Source organism: Halichoerus grypus, chromosome 3 (assembly GCF_964656455.1).
Source record: "Halichoerus grypus chromosome 3, mHalGry1.hap1.1, whole genome shotgun sequence".
NCBI lineage: Eukaryota > Metazoa > Chordata > Mammalia > Carnivora > Phocidae > Halichoerus > Halichoerus grypus.
The window spans coordinates 190,130,565-190,148,029 of NC_135714.1; the positions used below are offsets into that span (position 1 = coordinate 190,130,565).

The 17,465-nt window shown below is 36.9% G+C and overlaps 1 protein-coding gene and 1 pseudogene across 1 annotated transcript; one reads left to right on the plus strand and one right to left on the minus strand.

The window, feature by feature from the left end:
* Nucleotides 1-1,037: 1,037 nt before the first annotated feature.
* LOC118532001 (large ribosomal subunit protein uL15 pseudogene) lies at nt 1,038-1,546 on the plus strand (annotated as a pseudogene).
* A 14,641-nt stretch (nt 1,547-16,187) lies between these two features.
* On the minus strand, nt 16,188-17,126 carry ZFP42 (ZFP42 zinc finger protein). Its single transcript, XM_036086318.2, has one exon. The coding sequence runs from the start codon at nt 17,124-17,126 to the stop codon at nt 16,188-16,190; it is 939 nt and encodes a 312-aa protein (XP_035942211.1).
* Nucleotides 17,127-17,465: the final 339 nt, after the last annotated feature.

The following is a 17,465-nucleotide window of genomic DNA, read 5'->3' on the forward strand; positions in this document are numbered from 1 at the left end:
GATAAGTGCATAGTCTCCAAGTTTTTCTCCACAAATCACTTACGAAAGACAAAAGAAAGACAGTGACTTCCCAGTAGATAAACATAGCAGACATTACCTAACAAGGTACTCAAAGATAACCTGGCCTTGGAATAAGCCAACATCATGTGCCTTTTGATATAATGCACAGTGAAGGCCCCGAAATCACTATGGTTATATTTCTGCCAAAAATGCACAACCTGAGTCTAATCATAAGGAAACAACAGACAAACCCAATTTGGGAGACATTCTACAAAATAACTGGCCTGTATTCTTCAAAATTGTCAAGGTCAAGAAACACAAAGAAAGGCTAAGAAACTCTTCTCTATTAAAGGAAACGAAAAGGTTATGACAACTGTCATGTAATAAATACATGACCCTGGATTGTATCCTCAACCCAGGGGAGAGGGGAGGTAGTAGCCATAAAGGATATTACTGGGAAAATGGACAGAATTTGAAATAGAGATTACCTATCAGGTAATAGTTTTATCAAAGTTAAATTTGATAATTGTGCTGTGTTTATGTAAGTAAATATCTTTGTTCTTAGAAATACTCACTGAAATGTTCAGGAATAAAGGGATATGATGTTTCTAGCTTATTTTCAAATGTAAAGAAGAATGACAGAAGCAGACGCGGAGACAGATAAAGAGTGACAGAGAATGACAGAGCAAAGATGATAAAATGTAAAGGGTATATGGAAGTCCCTTGTCCTATTCTTACAACTTTTCTGTGAGTTTATAATTATATCAAAATAAAATATTAACCAAAAAATGCCTTCCTCTGAAAAAAAACTTCATGTGGCTTAGTGTTACATATCCAAATATAATGGTTGAATGGTCAATTATTCATTGCTTAATTTGAAAAAGTTAGTTTTCAGTTGCCAAATAATTAAAAAACAACAACCCAGTGACCTAAACAATAACAATTTATGATTTTATCTATGATCTTGAGGGCAGACTGAGTTCAGCTGGGAAGCTTTTCTTCTTCACAATGCATAAGATGAAGGTGTTCTTGGCTGCCGACATGCCATCCAGACTGAGGAAGACCTGGAAACTTCGGGGCCACGTGAGCCATGGCCACGGTCGCATGGGCAAGCACCAGAAGCACCCAGGAGGCCGGGGTAATGCTGGTGGCATGCATCACCACAGGATCAACTTGGACAACTATCACCCAGGTTACTTTGGAAAAGTTGGTATGAGACATGACCACTTAAAGAGGAACCAGAGCTTCTGCCCAACTGTCAACTTTGATAGACTGTGAACCTTAGTCAGTGAGCAGACACGGGTGAATGCTGCAAAAACAAGACTGGAGCTGCTCCTATCATTGATGTGGTGCGACCGGGCTACTACAAAGTTTTGGAAAAGGGAAAACTCCCAAAACAGCCTGTCATCATGAAGGCCAAATTCTTCAGTAGAAGAGCAGAGGAGAAGATTAAGGGTGTGGGGGGCGCCTGCGTTCTAGTAGCTTGAAGCCACGTGGGGTGAGGTTCATTAAATGCTAACAAGTACTTTTCAAAAAAGAAAAAAAAGACGAAGGTATTTGTTCTGCTGTGTTCAGCTGGAAGCTCAACAGTGGCTGGACCATACATGATGGATGGTCATTTCTTAGGGCTTCTCTTCATTCAGTAGTTTAGCCTGAGCTGCTTTATAATTAATCCAAGAGGGTAAAACAAAAGCTGCCAGTTCTCTCAAAGCCTGGGCTCAGAAGTCTTAGAATGTCTCCTCCACGGTATTCTATTATTAGAATAAGTCACAATACAGCTCATATTCAAATGGAGAGGAAATAGAATCTACTCTTGATGTGAGGAGTGGTCTGTGCTTAAAGGGTTGGTTGGGAAGAATTGTTGGCAGCCATATTGGCAGGCTGTCTACCACAGCGCCCAAATCAACTTATTTAGATGACTTGGAATGTACTTATCTATGAGTATAATTTAGGAATATTGGCATATGAGATATGTGTCAAAAGAATTTTAATTTGAACGGAAGTTAACAGAATTTGTATATGAATTCAGAACCACCGATTATAATTTTGGATTAGATGCAGTCTATTATAAATTATTTTTTCATTATAAAAGTGTCAGTGTTTGATGCATGGTAGAGAAGGATATAATGACTCTAGTTCAGTTTGGTTCCTTGACTTGTTCTGAACTGCAAACTGGCTTATTCATTATTGCTTTTGCCTTATAAGTGTAAATATTGACACAAGTACAAAGGCAAATAACCTATTAAGGGGTCCAGACCCACACTCTGAGAACTACTGACCTAAAGAAATATTCACATCTTATGCACAAGTCATACACCAGGGTTCATTGTACTATTTCTGACAATAACAAGACATTGTAAACAATTTAAATATTCTCCAATAGCAAATGGTTAAAGAAAATACAGTGTATTCATATTAAGGAATACTGGGCAGCCATTAAAAAGAATGGGTAGACCTTTATATACAGAGAAACTCTCTAGAATATAGTGCTACTAGTAAAACATAGTCATATAGTATTCATATCATCCCATTTTTTTAAAATCCAAATATATCTAGACATATATAGCAAGAGTGTCACAAGGGAAATAAGGTCATACCATGCATACTGTAAATACGTATTACAAACTTAGGTATACACACATGCACAGGCATACAAATGTATAGAAGGAGAGGGAATATACTACATACTTAACAGTAGTGACATATGAAGAAAGAAATAGGGTGGTAGTGATGAGGCTAACTCTTCACTCTGTAGGTTCTTTTTTTTTTTTCCAAGATTAATTCATTTACTTTAGAGAGACAGTGCACACAAGCAGAGGGAGGGGTAGAGGGAAAAAGAATCCCAAGAAGACTCTGTGCCCAGCACAGAGCCCAATGCGGGGCTCAATCCCACCACCCCGAGACCATGACCTGAGCCGAAATCAAGAGTTGGACGCTTAACTGACTGAGCTACCCAGGCACTCCTGCACGTTCTTTTTTTATGCATCATAATCATATATTACTTCCATTATTAAAAATTGAAATAAGTAGAAAGTAAATGCTTACAAACTTTTGTACAACCTATGGATTCATATACAGTTTACTGGAAAGAAATTTAAGAATGAGTTACTCTCACTGATAGCTCTTTTTCTTTATTCAAGAGTAAAAGATGGAAGAATTAGAATTTTAGTGAAGCTTGCACAGAATACCCTTCATCACTCATGTATATGCCACTCTATCTGTACTTTAGTTTGTTGTTTTGTTTTGTAGTGAATAAAATATTTCTTGTTATTCCTTTCCTTAGATTTTTAAAATTCTTAGGACATGAAAAATGCATTGTATATCTTGTACTAGAGTTTACTAAAATATGGAGAGAGAGTAAAATATGGAATGGATTTCAGGCTGATCTTGTATAGTGGGTAAAATTCTCCATTGCCTATTTTGACTCAAGCAAGATACTGAGAAAGATTGCAGTACATAAAAACCCAAAGATTCAGAAAGTCTATAAATGAAACAACTGTTCAAAGCTATTTTGTGTTATCTGTGAGAAAGCTTCACATATAATAGGAGAATACATAAGATAGAAGATTATAGTTTCTTTTTGTGGGCTACTTGTAAGACTCTATTTGTAATGTTATATCTAATTTCAGGCTATTTATTAACAGATTGCCAAATAAGATTTCACTAAGTTCATTATTCATTTGGCATATATTTATTTTATGCCTATTGTGCACCAGATTCTCTTACTGGCATTTGGGATACAGCAAAAACAAAGTTACTGATCTCATGGAATATACAAAAGTGAACCAACATTCCTGCCCTCATAGAGTTTACATTTCAGAGGGAGATAGACAATAACACAAATATATAAGTAAAATATATATTAGATGGTGATGAGTGATAAAGCAGAAAACAGAATAATTAGATAAGATCTTGCTGAGAAGTTTCCACTGGAGTAAGGACTTGATGAAGGTTTTGGGGTGGGGTAGCCAGTTGGGTGGATATCTGCAAGAGTCTTCCAGGTATAAAGGCGCTGAAGTGGGAACATACTTATACATTCATTGTGGAATAAGGAGGTCAGTGTGGACAAAGAGGAGTCTGAGTGTGCAAGAGTAACACAAGAAGATAGTGGAGGGAGGGGAATTTGAAGTGGAGAGATGTTGAGGACATGTTGAGTTTGAGATTCACAGAAGACATTTAAGTGGAGGTGATAAGTAGATAGTATAAATTTGAGGAATTATGTTACCTACAGAAGATATTTAAAGGCCTAAAACGGAGGGCGCCTGGGGGCCTCAGCCCGTTAAGTGTCTTCCTTCTGCTCAAGTCATGATCTCAGAGTCTTGGGATCAAGCCCAGCATCAGACTCCCTGCTGACTCTCCCTCTCCCTCTCTCCTCCCCCCACCCCCCTGCTTGGGCTCTCTCTCTGTCTCTCTCAAATAAATAAATAAAATCTTAAAAAAAAATAAATAAAATGAAGGCCTAAAACTGGATGAGATCACCAAAGAGAGTAGACCAAGAAGTGAATGTTCAAGAACTGGTTCCTGGGGGAGGGAACTGAGCACACACACAGCTGATAAAGGACTCTTACCCATCACTTAAGACAACTCTTTAGAGGAATTTTCTCTCTCACTTCAGAAAACTGAAAATATCTTTTAAAGTTCATCATATATATATATATATATCTTCAAAGAATGAGCAATTCCATTTCTAATTATATTCAGAAGAAATGAGAACATTTTTTTTCCCCAAAAGACATAAGAATATTCATAGCAGTATTATTTCTAACAGCCCTAAACCAGAAACTTCCCACATGCCCTTAACAGTAACAGTGGTGTTGGAGGTCAGTAGAGTGGTTACCTTTTGGGTGAGGGTGGATAATGTCTGGAAGGGGGCAAGTGGAATGCAAACCACTTCGGATCTAGACATTTTTCTGCATCTAATATGACAAAAAAGGATTTGCATTAAAAAATTGGTGAAAGAATGGTTTTTGCTCTAAGAATACTTATTATTTCTTGTCAGTACATGTCCTAGAATTGACCTTTCCGAAGTTCATTTTTTTAACGTATAGTTAATCCCTGCCTACTTACTACATGCTAGATATTATACTAGGCACTGGGGATACAGAGATAAACAGAAAGATTTAGTTTCTCTCACTTCATGCAGTTTACAGTGTAGTTTATTTACCTGGAGCAAAAGAATATTACTGTCACCATTTCCATATAAGCTTTCACCAGAATTCGTTGATGGAATGCTCTGTGGTCCAATTTTTTGTTTGTTCATTCCTTTTAACTATTTCCTTGATCAGAAAGTCCCTATACTTAGATAAAACTTTGTATGTCAGAATCTCCTACTAGTCTCCAGAGGTTAGTGATGTCAAATTTACTTGTTTCCAAGGTAAGATATTTAAATTTGATCATATCTAAGCTCTTATTGAGACTACATTTCTTCTGAGTTTTTTCCTTAATGAGTGAGTGATCTATGAAAACGCATGCTCTACATTTTCTTCCTTGAAGACTTGTGTGAGACATTATCGGTTCCCCATATTTCTTCTGGAAGGACACAAAAGGGACATCATTATCTACTCCCCTATCTTTAAATGTGAGAAGCATGTGTCCAATTAAATCTAGTGCTTCCTCTCCATTGTTCTGTATGAATAATTAACCTTTCTAAGTGCTGACATCAGGAAGGTTTTGAATCCCCCTTTCTTCCAAGGGAAAAATAAAATGAAGAATGGAACTGATGCTTCTTTGGAATGTTCTTTTTAATCATTTTGAAAGATGGTTAATAATAATAAAGTATGAGTGTTAAAATCCAACACGTTGATTCTGAAAAGTATTATTTTATTTATTCCTTGGTGATAATGATTTTATTATTAATGTGGGCTTCTCTAAAGTAATAATGTTCTCTAATGCAATCATTTGGAACAATATGGTCACCAATCTACTTTCATTAGTCACATGGGAACATTATAAATCAATTTATATGATCTTTGCAATCAAAACTTGCTGGAAGCCAGCTGTGTCAATTTCTGTTAATTATCATCCTTTTAAACCTCATTGTTTCTGTAAGTAAGATACGCACTTTAGGACTTTTTTTTTTTTTTTAATAGTTTAAATTGTTCTGCTCATCCTCCTACAGGTCTCTTATAAGGTTTTTGCCCCTCTCGGTTGATTTATAATGTAACCTTGAAACAAGGAGAAGCATTAGTCGCCTACTGTTTTCATAAATGGATTGTCAGCTATTTTACAACTATGGTTATTTCTTTGACTAGAGAAATTTCTAGAGAGCAGGTCTTTGAATTCCTAATTATTTTAAAGATTGGCTGGACATTCTTGAGTATATCTGTCTTCTGTGCAAATAAATATTTGCTAGAGAGTAAATGGCTTTGCTCTGTTTTGATTTTGATTTTATCTATTTCAAGTTTGTCATAGACTTACTAGTCAATCTGGTGGGTTGAAACTATCTCACATTTAACCTATTAAAATACTGTTTATCCTCTCTGATTTACTTATTTTGCAACAGAGTTGAACTATCTTAAGAAATCCATAAAATTGTGGAATGCGAATTCTTAGCTTCCCCCGTCAAATTCGAGTAAGTTCACTTTTCACAGTGATTTTTGTTTTTATCCCAACACACACAATGAGTCTCATCTTAAACTAAATGTATCACATAGTTTCTCCTTGCTCTTCCTCCTGCATTTCTAAGAAGCTTCCATGTCCCTTCCTGGTATCACAACCTTCCCACTCTTCCAAGCTGGAAACCTAAAGACCATTCTAGACGCTTCTTCCTCCCCTCATCCATCACCATGGCCTGATAATTTCACCTATGTATTACCTTACTCGTCTCTCTCCCCTTTATCCCTACAGTAGCTGCCTTTTCTCAGGCTTTCCATACCTCTTCCAAACAGACCTGACTTCTCAGTCTATTCTTCTCCCCTGCTTCACAGATGCTCACATCCACAGGTCACACGATAGTGTAGTTATAACATGCAGATCTGAATGTATTGCTCTTCTGAGTAAACTCATTGACTTTTAAGGAACATATTCACCAGTGGGTTCCTTCTAGCTGGTAAAATTTTTAGTGTATTTATCTTTTATTTATGCTTTATACTTTGCTACATTTCTCGAAAATGATCTCAGTTCTTAAAACAATAGCAATTAAAACCAAACCAAACAAAAAACCCCAAGTGACCTAGAACTCTCCCTTCAATGGCCTAAGTTTCTACATGTGAGAATTTAAAGCTCCTCAGCACGGCAGAAGGTCGCTTGAGCCCAAGGCGCCTGTGCACGCCTCCAGTCTATTCTCTTGAAGTTCTTGCCCAGCATTTATTCCTGCCTGTGCAATGCTGTTTCGTGCCTCCGTGCCTTTGCTCTTACTCTTTCCTCTGACTGCACTTCTGCGAAGTGGCCTGTGTAACCTGCTCGAGTTGCCATAACAACATGCCACAGATTGGGTGGCTTAAACAACAGACATTTATTTTCTCACATTCTGTAGGCCTGAAGTCCAAGATCAAGGTGTCGGCAGGTTCGTTTTTTTTTTTTTTTTTTCCTGAGGTCTCTCTTGGCTTTTAGATAGCCGCCTTCCCGCTGTGTCCTCACAAGGCCATTCCTCAGTAGGCACGCATCCTTGGTGTCTCTTCTGTGTGTCCAAATTTTCTCTTCTTATAAAGACACCAGCCCGATTGAATCAGGGCCCATCCTAACCACCTCATTTTACCTGAACCACATTGTAAAAGCTTTATCTCATATTCTGAGGTACTAGAGGTTCAGGCTTCAACTATGGATTTTGGCAAAGACACATTCAGTTCCATTTTACATGGCATTTTGTGCTCACACAACATGCCATTTTATGCTCACACTGCACCTGTCATTTTCAAAGCACTTTGCAAATGTGAATGTATATCTTTATTATTTAAAACACTCTAAAATAGACACCTATAATTTCCTCCAAAGCCGAGGCCATGGTTTTTGCAATCGTGTCCCTAGGTCATTATTAGTACTAATAAAGCAATAATAACAATAAAACAGTAATTTATCTTTCTTACCTTTTACTGTATTATCTTAACATGACTCGTTTTATCATTTGTCAACACCATTAGATTAGAACATACTTTCAGAAATAAAAAGGGTTTTAGAATTATATTCTAGAAATAGAACTCTTTGAATTTGCATCTTGCTATCTTGTCATTCACATGTCACTAGTTATAGCACTCAGAGTATTTTGTGGGTCTCAGACCCCACTTGTAACGGATGTACCTAGTGGTCTCAAATATTATCCAGGCTAGAGGCCCTCAAAGAGACAGTGAATTTTCCTAAAACTGCAAAACACCTCTTGATGGACCTGAATTACATCTCAGACCAGGCAGAAGGTCTCCACTAATGCAGATTAGGACAAGGGCAACATTGAGTCCCACCCCCACTTATTATCTCAGAAAGAAACTAAAAATCAAGAACTTGGTAAAAATTCATAAAATTATAAATACTCTTTGTATGTTATTTTCACTTTATCCAAAAATATCTGACAATAAAGGAGCGCTAACATTTGTAAGGAAAACTTGGGGGGAAACCTAGACTTAGAGGGATGCCATCAATTCTAATTGAGGACACTGTTGTGGCTTTGCCTGGGGAACCAAGAGGAAGCCGTACTACTGTGAGAAAGGTCTCTGAATTGTCTTGTTCCTTTAATAACAGAAAATGTCTGTGGAGGCTGGCTGGTGTAAGGGAGAGAAGGTGAACTGGGCTTGGTAAATACCAGATCTACCCACTTTAAAGCTGCCCTTGGAAAACCTTCGAATGTGTAAGTCACAGGGGTTCAAGTTTTAGAAAACAAATGAAACTCCAAGATGCTGACCTTAAATATTTTCATCTTCAACACACTTTAAAGAAGTATATATGCTCATTAAGGAAAAAAACCTGATAATTTATATCAGCCACCTATAATGTGCTGTAAGATTAAAAGAATCTTTTTTTTTTTTTTTAAGATTTTATTTATTTATTTGACAGAGAGAGACACAGCGAGAGCAGGAACACAAGCAGGGGGAGTGGGGGAGGGAGAAGCAGGCTTCCCGCGGAGCAGGGAGCCCGATGCGGGGCTCGATCCCAGGACCCTGGGATCATGACCTGAGCCGAAGGCAGACGCTTAACGACTGAGCCACCCAGGCGCCCCAAGATTAAAAGAATCTTAAGGGGCAGGACCATAGTTTTGACACAGTACACCCACTAGAAGTCATATTTATAATACACAGAATAATAATATCTAACATTCATTTCTTAGGCACTTCAGCTCAGGACTTTTTTGTCTGTTGTCTCATTTAACCTTCACAACATCTCTGATAGGTATTATTCCTATTTTACAGATGACTGGAAGTTCAGAGAAGTTATGTAATTTGCCCAAAGTCACACAGTTTTCTGTGTGATGAAACTGAATTTCCACTCAGTTTGCCTGATTCGGATGTCTGTGTTCTTAACCCTGGCTATCTAATCTCCTGAGTGTTTGATGTGCTTTGTTATTACTTTTGATGCAAGGTCTGTAAAATAGTTAATAAGACCATATGAGTTTGCATAAGTGATTATTAAAATAACAGCTTTACTGAGATGTAATTCACATACCATAAAATTCATCCTTTCAAAGTATACAGGTGTTTTTTAGTGCATTCACAGTTCTACAGTAATCAGATAGAAACACTTTTTATCATACCAAAAATAAGCGATTAGTGGTCACTGTCTATTCTCTCCGTGTCCTAGACCTTGGCAACCACTAATCTACTTTCAATTTCTTTGGGTTTGTCTATTCCGAACGTTTCAAGTAAATGGAATCTTACAATATAGGGATTTTTGTGTCTGGTTTCTTTAACTTCTTTAACTTACCATGTCTTAAAGGCTCATCCATGTTGTAACACGTTCCCTTTTATGGCTGACATAACAATCCATTGTATGGATATACCAAATTTTGTTTATCCACTTATCAGTTGGAGGGCATTTGGCTTATTTCCATTTTTTGGCTACTATGAATTATGCCATTATGAGCATTCATACACAAATTTTTGTGTGAACAGAGTTTTACATCTCTCTAGGAGTGAACTTGCTGAGTCATGTAATAATCATGCTTGACATTTTTGAGGAACTACTGAAGTGTTTTCCAAAGGGACTGCACCATTTTACATTCCCAACTGAAGTGAATGAAGGTTCAGATTTCTCCACTTTCTGGCCAACACTTCTATTTTTTGTTGTTGGTTTTTATAGCCATTCTAGTGAGTGTGAAGTGGTATGATTGTGGTTTTGATTTGCATTTCCCTAGTGACTGAGGTTGAGCATCTTTACGTGAGCTTATTGGCCATTTATAGATCTTCTCTGAAGAAATGTCTATTCAAGCCCTATGCTCATTTTTTAATTGGATTATTTGTCTTTTGATTGTGTCTGTCACTTTTCTATTTTTACTACTGCTTGGAAATGCTTTTAGTTATGTCAAGTCAAGCATTTATTCAAACATCCATTAATCATTTATGGTGTACTATGGCTGTGCTGCAAATAAGAAGTCCAATAAGACATGTCTTATCTCCTGTGGATTATTGCAACAGCTGCCTGTTTTTCTACTCCCCAATCAATCTTTTACCCTGAATCCCAAATGATTTTTCTAAAAAGCAAATTTGATTATATCACTTATTTCCTTCAATGCTTTCTTTACTGACTATAAGAGAAAATTCTAACTTTTAAAGATGGTTTTATAACACCTTCAAAATTTGTTCCTCACCCATTTCTACAAGATCTTTTGTGTGTCCATCCTATATCCCCGTATGGGATAACTTTAGGGGCCTCCCTATTTAAATACTCCATCTAGACATACTGAGGTTAGTAAGCAAGGAGAGTTAAGTGGGTCCTCAGTCAGAAACCAAAACCAGGTCTCAGGTGAAAATTAATCACTGGAGCTTTTCCCTTAACTCTGGATCCCAACCAAACAGGTGGATATCTCTTAAACCTGTGACCTGAGAATGCAAGCTGTATGGTGTTTTTCTCTTGCCTCTAATGGGATTTTTAAATGTCCAGCCTCATCTCATTTTCACTGAAAATGAATAAAGGAAGAGTTGTGCGCTCATGCTTGGGTCAGTGTCAAAACGGAGTATGGCCCTTTAAGGACAGTGGTGGTAGCTGTGGTAATTGTCTTCCCACCCAGGAAGACATAAACTGCTGGTCAAGAGAAACTTCCTCCCAAGGGGAGACTCTCCATCACCCTTTAGAGAAACTGAGTTTTAGTTTTATTAAAGGTGGCTGTAGTTTCCTTAAATATCTGACCAAAGAGATCAGTCTCTATTGGTCTAGGAAAAAGGAACTCACTACCTACCTCACTGTTATGACTTACTGAAATTAAATCTAGTATATAAATTTGAAAATATATAAATTCCTTTTGAACTTAGGCATAAACTAATTATATGGTAAGATCTATGTATATACATATGTATGTATATATAAACACATGTACACACACAACACTCATTACACAAATGCAGAGTGGAGACTATAAAGTCAAGTAACAAATCTGTTTATATCTCTTACTGCATAATGAACAAAAACCAAAATTCAAGTGACTTAAAACAGTCATCTTTTCAGCTTTATTGATGTATAATTGGCAAAGAAAATGTATTTAAAGTGTACACTGTTTGATATAAGTATACATTGTTAAAGGACTCCTCCCATCTAGTTAATACATCCATCACCTCACATATAATGTTCTCACCATATGTATACTAAGTTCTACTCTCAGCAGATTTCAACTATATATAATACAGTGTTATCAGCTATAGTTACCACGTAAACAACCATTTTATTTTGTTCATCATTTTGTAGGTCAGAAAGTTGGAAATGGACTATCCAGGTAGTTTGCCTACAGTTCATCTGGTGTCACTTGGGGTGAGGGGCTGGCTGATCCTACAAGATGGCCCCTCACTATTGCTTGGCCTTGTTCTCGCTCGCCAGGTCTTATCTTACAGGCCTCAACATGTGGCTTGGATTTTGCCTAGGATGGTGGTATGAGGGTAGTTATAATAGCAGTTAGTTACTAAGAGAGCAGGGCAGTAGCTACCAGGCCTCTTACAAAATTCTTTAAAGTTTTATCCCTTCTTTGATTTGTGCATGTGTATTTTATGACCAACATTTTGAGCTGCAGGAAGTGTGAACTATGCTTTTATGACACATACCTGAGATCTTAGGAGCATTAAAAAATAGTTTATTAATGCCCAGGGTATCATTCTAGCTTACCTAATACCTTTGATTTACTAAAGTCACAAAGTTATGTTGGCTTCTTTTATGGACATAACTTTAGCCACATGGTAAAGCATAGCTTTGTACAGGTGTTTTCACATGTCTGGTCCACTGAAATCTAAGAGACTCAACCCTGGGGTCACAGAGAGAAGCAGCGAAATACATAATAAAAACCACATGTTAACCATTAATGTTCATTTACCAAATCCTACTTAAACTCTTGTACTCTCAAAGCTAATTTCATCCAATTGCCTTTTAATTATAGTTTCTTGCTCAGAGTTGCAAATATAATGGCTTTTTAATATATCTTGCACTGTTCTGTGTCCAATGTAGGATGTAATCATGCAATTTATTCAGAGCTAGTGCATGAGGTAATTAAAACATAAGCACACACGGATTTCTGCACCCACATATTCCACTGAAAAGAATCTGTCAAATTGCTTTTGTATAAAATTATTTTTTAGATAGAATATGATAGAAATCCTGTGTCTGCTAATTTATGTTGTAGCCAAGGTGAAATAAATCAAATATGACTGGGGACTGGGAGATCTGTATACATATCAGAGAATGAGGTAAAATAAACCATTTTAAAGTAGGAATGTCTCAACACACTGTTAATTAATCATAGTCTTGGTAGATATAATTCTCAATGCAGGTTAGTGCTTCATTATCCAAGATGTTAGGACATGAACAGACCCTCAGTCTCTTGCCCCTTTTGAAGAAAGACAGGGAAAAAAGTGAGACTTAAGATAATTATCACTATTAATAAAAATGATCAAGTAATATAACAATTTTTAGTGGTAATTGCTTTTGGAGTTAAGAGTTGATATATGCATGGGCAACAAATATATATTTCTTTCAATGAGCAAATAAACACTTTAGTGAAGTTGTTCACCCTATCTCACAGTAACCAGGAGATTTTATATAAAGACAAGTAATTAGCTGTTTTTAAATTATATATAATTTTAAGAACTTCGTAACTAGTTTTTAAAAAAGCATATTAAGCTATATTTTTACATTTATTCATTCTATAATTAATATATTAAGTGCCAACTAACTATGACCTATGTGTTGGAGATACCAAGAAAGTGATGGGCTTTAAGATTTTCATTTTTCTGCGGAAAGCCATTTCTCTGGTGTTATCTTCTGACTATTAATGTTTGGCCATAAAAAAGAAAAAAAAATGATATGGGCCATGAATCCAAATACCACATGAAAACAGAAAAATATTTGTTCATTTATCAGGATTTGGGGTTTGCAACATGCTGGTACCTGGAGCCGTGAAAATCTAGATGGACTGATTTCCTTTTTCAGTTTTCTCTGGATATGTACTCACACATCTTGTTTTCATTCTTAGAATACAAATGTAGAAAAGTGTATTATTTCCTTTCCAAAACATTATTAAGATTTTAGACAACATATCTGCAATAGCTAATTTCCTTTTCTGTTCCTTTTTCAATTTTTCATCCACATGCCTTCTTCCTTTTACATTCGTAGCAGTTTTAGGGGTCTGCTTTGGGAAACAAAACAGCTAGAAGGCTAGCCAAGGAGCATCCTAGTCCCAAATCAGAATTTAACTAAGCCTTGGAATCCAGATACACACTTTCTCAAATTGGTATTTCTTGTACATTTAAGCTTTAGGGTTGTAAATACTGAGCTTTGGGCCCCTCAGCTCCAGAAAGAATAATCTACAGAAGTAGACCAGCCTCTACAAAGGGGAAGTCGATCTTGATCCCTCTTGATGCCCTGAGTCCCAGGCCTCAAGAGCCTGCTGCCTAAACCCCACCATTGACTTTAGTTTTGACTGCTCCCTATTTAATCCTGCCTTTTTGCTTAGCCTATAGAGATTCTATGTCCTAATTCAACTCTTGAGGTAGAAATCCAGAGGACCAAATCAAACACATCAATGTTAAAGCAAAAACCAGACAAACACATGCTCCATCACCTTGATCGATACCAAATTCCCATCCTAAATTCTATACTCAGGTGTTTGACTTAAGAGGAAACTCCAAATTTATGAATGGATTATATATCCAATGTTCATTTTGACCTAGAAACTCAGGACACACATTCCTACAGAAATGATGGTATAAATGTCATACCAAATATATTATAAATAAAAAATTAAGTTTCTATAATATTCCATACTAACAGTTTGCTCAATGAGGTGAAAATATAAGCCCTTCCATTTTTAAAATGCTTTGAAATCATGTGATTGTACATTTTGGCATTTCTCAAACCAAAATTAATGTTAAAGTTTATCTGCTTATATACTGTTTTGTTTTTTGTTTTTTTTTTTTCTGAAAAGCTGTTAAAATTTATGGTACATACTATCATTACTTCCAGTGGGGTCTTAAATCTTAACATCAAATATGGTTTGTTAACTACTGAGTATTTATAATATTAATGTGGGGGGGGTGCATTCCAAGTTTGATAGCTGCATATATTCTGTGCATCATTAAGATTATTTCAATCAGGGATTCAGTTAATCCCTATACTGAAGCTATAGTTTTTTTATCAGCCACCTCTGGACGAAACAATTCCTCCCTCTTATCCAGAATATTTAACCACTTTCTCTGAATTTTCTTCCACAGCATGTAAATACCCCAGATTCTGTCCCAGAGTATCTGTTTTATTAATTTTAATATCTATTAACAACAAACCTCCTCCTACTCTGTGGCTTTCCTCTGGCTGTGGCCCTATTTCCTTCCCTTTACAGTCAGGGTTCCTTTAAGGGTATTTGCGTACTTTCTACTGAATGAATAGAGGTATCATGATTTATGCAACCTGTTGCCTTTTAATGGACATTTAAGATATGAAGTTAATACTATTAAAAATGTGCTTAATATCCTTGAACAAATATCTCTGTACATCCGTGCAAATGTTTCTGTAGAATACAATTCCAGAAATGAAATTATTTGGTCTAAGGAAATGCACATTACAGGTTGAACTGTGTACCCCCCAACATTTGTTTCAAAATCCTAGCCCTAATACCCCAGAATGTAGCCTTATTTAGAGATGGGGTCTTTATGGAGGTGGTCAAGTTAAAATGAGATTGATTATTAGGATGGGTTCTAATCAGTATGACTGGTATCTCGGTAAGAGGGAATCTGGGGACATGGACATGCAGAGGAAAGAGATGAGCACGTAAGGGAAAACAACCATGTAAACATGAAGATGATCATCTATAAACCAAGGGGTGAAGCCAGGTATAGATCCTTCCTTCATGACGCTTAAAAGGAACTAACCCTGCCAACACCTTGATTTTGGACTTCTCCCCCCCCAATACTAAAATATTAATCTTTGCAATGTTTTGTTAGTTTCAAAGACAAATAAATGGTACTGCCTTTCAATACCCACCTCTGATTTTTTAAATCCAGATTCAGCATATCTCTGGGTTTTTATTTCCTTTTAAAATATCTAAAATGATTCCAATGAATTGACACTATCAGATAACCATTCAAATCTAGCTATGTGATTTCAATAGTTTTCCACAATGATAAAAAAGGATTAAAAATATATAGAACTTTTAAACATGTTTAACTACTCATTCACTTACTGACAATCTACTGCAAAATTTTCATTCTCTAGGATTATCACACGTTGCATGAAGTTTATTCCTAAAAGGCAAAAGCTAAACAATTGGAAACTACAGACTTTAAAAACAAAGTTAATTTCATATTTATAGCATGTGAAAATAAGTCCCATATCCAGTAACCTAGTTCATAATGTATTAAGGATTATGCTTTTGAAGTAAAGTCATTACTGACCTTCTTGTTGGAAACACACTGTTAATTCTATACAGTGTTCTAAAATGGTGTCAAACTACTGGAGCATCATAGTACATTAAAACAAAAATATGCCATGTAGGGTTGCAATTGCTTTAAAAAAGCTCTTTCCTGGAGACGATAATAAGGTACATTTGTCCCCAAATCACTCTTTTGTTAATATGCTTATCCTGTTAAAGGATTACTTTCCATCTTCTCTTTCATTTTGTTGGTCTTTGCATGAGTTAAGATGTGAACTTTCAGGTTATTTGACTGAACAAACCTCTTGTGACAGCTTTCAAAGGGGCACACAAAACGTTTCTCCCCAGTGTGGATGCGGACGTGTGTGCGCAAATTGTAGTCCAGAGAAAAGCGTTTTCCGCACCCTTCAAAAGTGCACTGAAACGGCTTCTCTCCAGTATGAACCAGAAAATGTCTTTTTAGTTTCGCATTCTCATTGAATGCTTTCCCACATTCTGCACATACGTGATCTCGAGGACCGTGGACAAGGAGATGCTTTCTCAGGGAAGCTCTATTCTTCAACTTTTTTGGGCATCCACTGTGAGGACAAACAATTCTTTCTGGAGCCTCATATTCCTTATCTTTTGTTGGCTTCTTTCTAGCAAATTCTGCAGACTGTTTAGGATCCGATAAGTCAATGCTGGGTATTCCTCCAGAAGGAAGCTTCTTGCCTATTACATACTCAGAACACTCAAGCTGTGAATTCTCTCTAACAATCTGTTGAGGAAGTTCTTGTTTTGCCCCTTTCTGCATGGATTTCAAGGATTTTTCCAGAAGCGAGCTTGCTGTAAGAACCTGTTGAGAAAGCTCTTGCTCTGATCCTTCTTCCAGGTAGTCAAGGGACGAGTCTTCTTCCAGAATGGGTTCAGAAAACTCACCTCTAATTATGCATTCTATGTAACAGTCAGAGAAGGAGTCTTCTCTAACAACCAGATGGCTCGTCTCAAAGAACACACCTTCATCTTCCAAGGCCCATGTTGTGTTGGGAAGTTCCTTCTGGACTGGCCGTGGCTTAGGTGGCCTTGGCTTATCCCTCCCGAAGGCTCTTCTACCCAGGCCTTTCTGGCCACAAGTTTTTGCCCTCTTCTTCAGTTGCTGGGCCATAGTGTCCTGCCTGCTTCTTCCTTGAATATTTGCACCAGGATATATCAACCACTTCCAAGTGACAGTGATCTGAGTAAGCTGTCTTCAGCAAACACCTCCTTTGAGATAGTAACCTTTAGATAAAATATAGTGCAACTTTAGAACCACTGTCAGAAAATGACCTAAAAAAAATGGCCTCAAATTCACTTTTCAGTAACAAAATGGTTGCATTTCCTTCTTCTCTGACAAACCCAAGGAAGAGAATGAACTGTGACATAGGATGTAGGTCATAACTCTTATCTTATGTGGGTATCCCCACAAATTATCTGACCTCTCCAACTGACCACCTCATGTTATTGG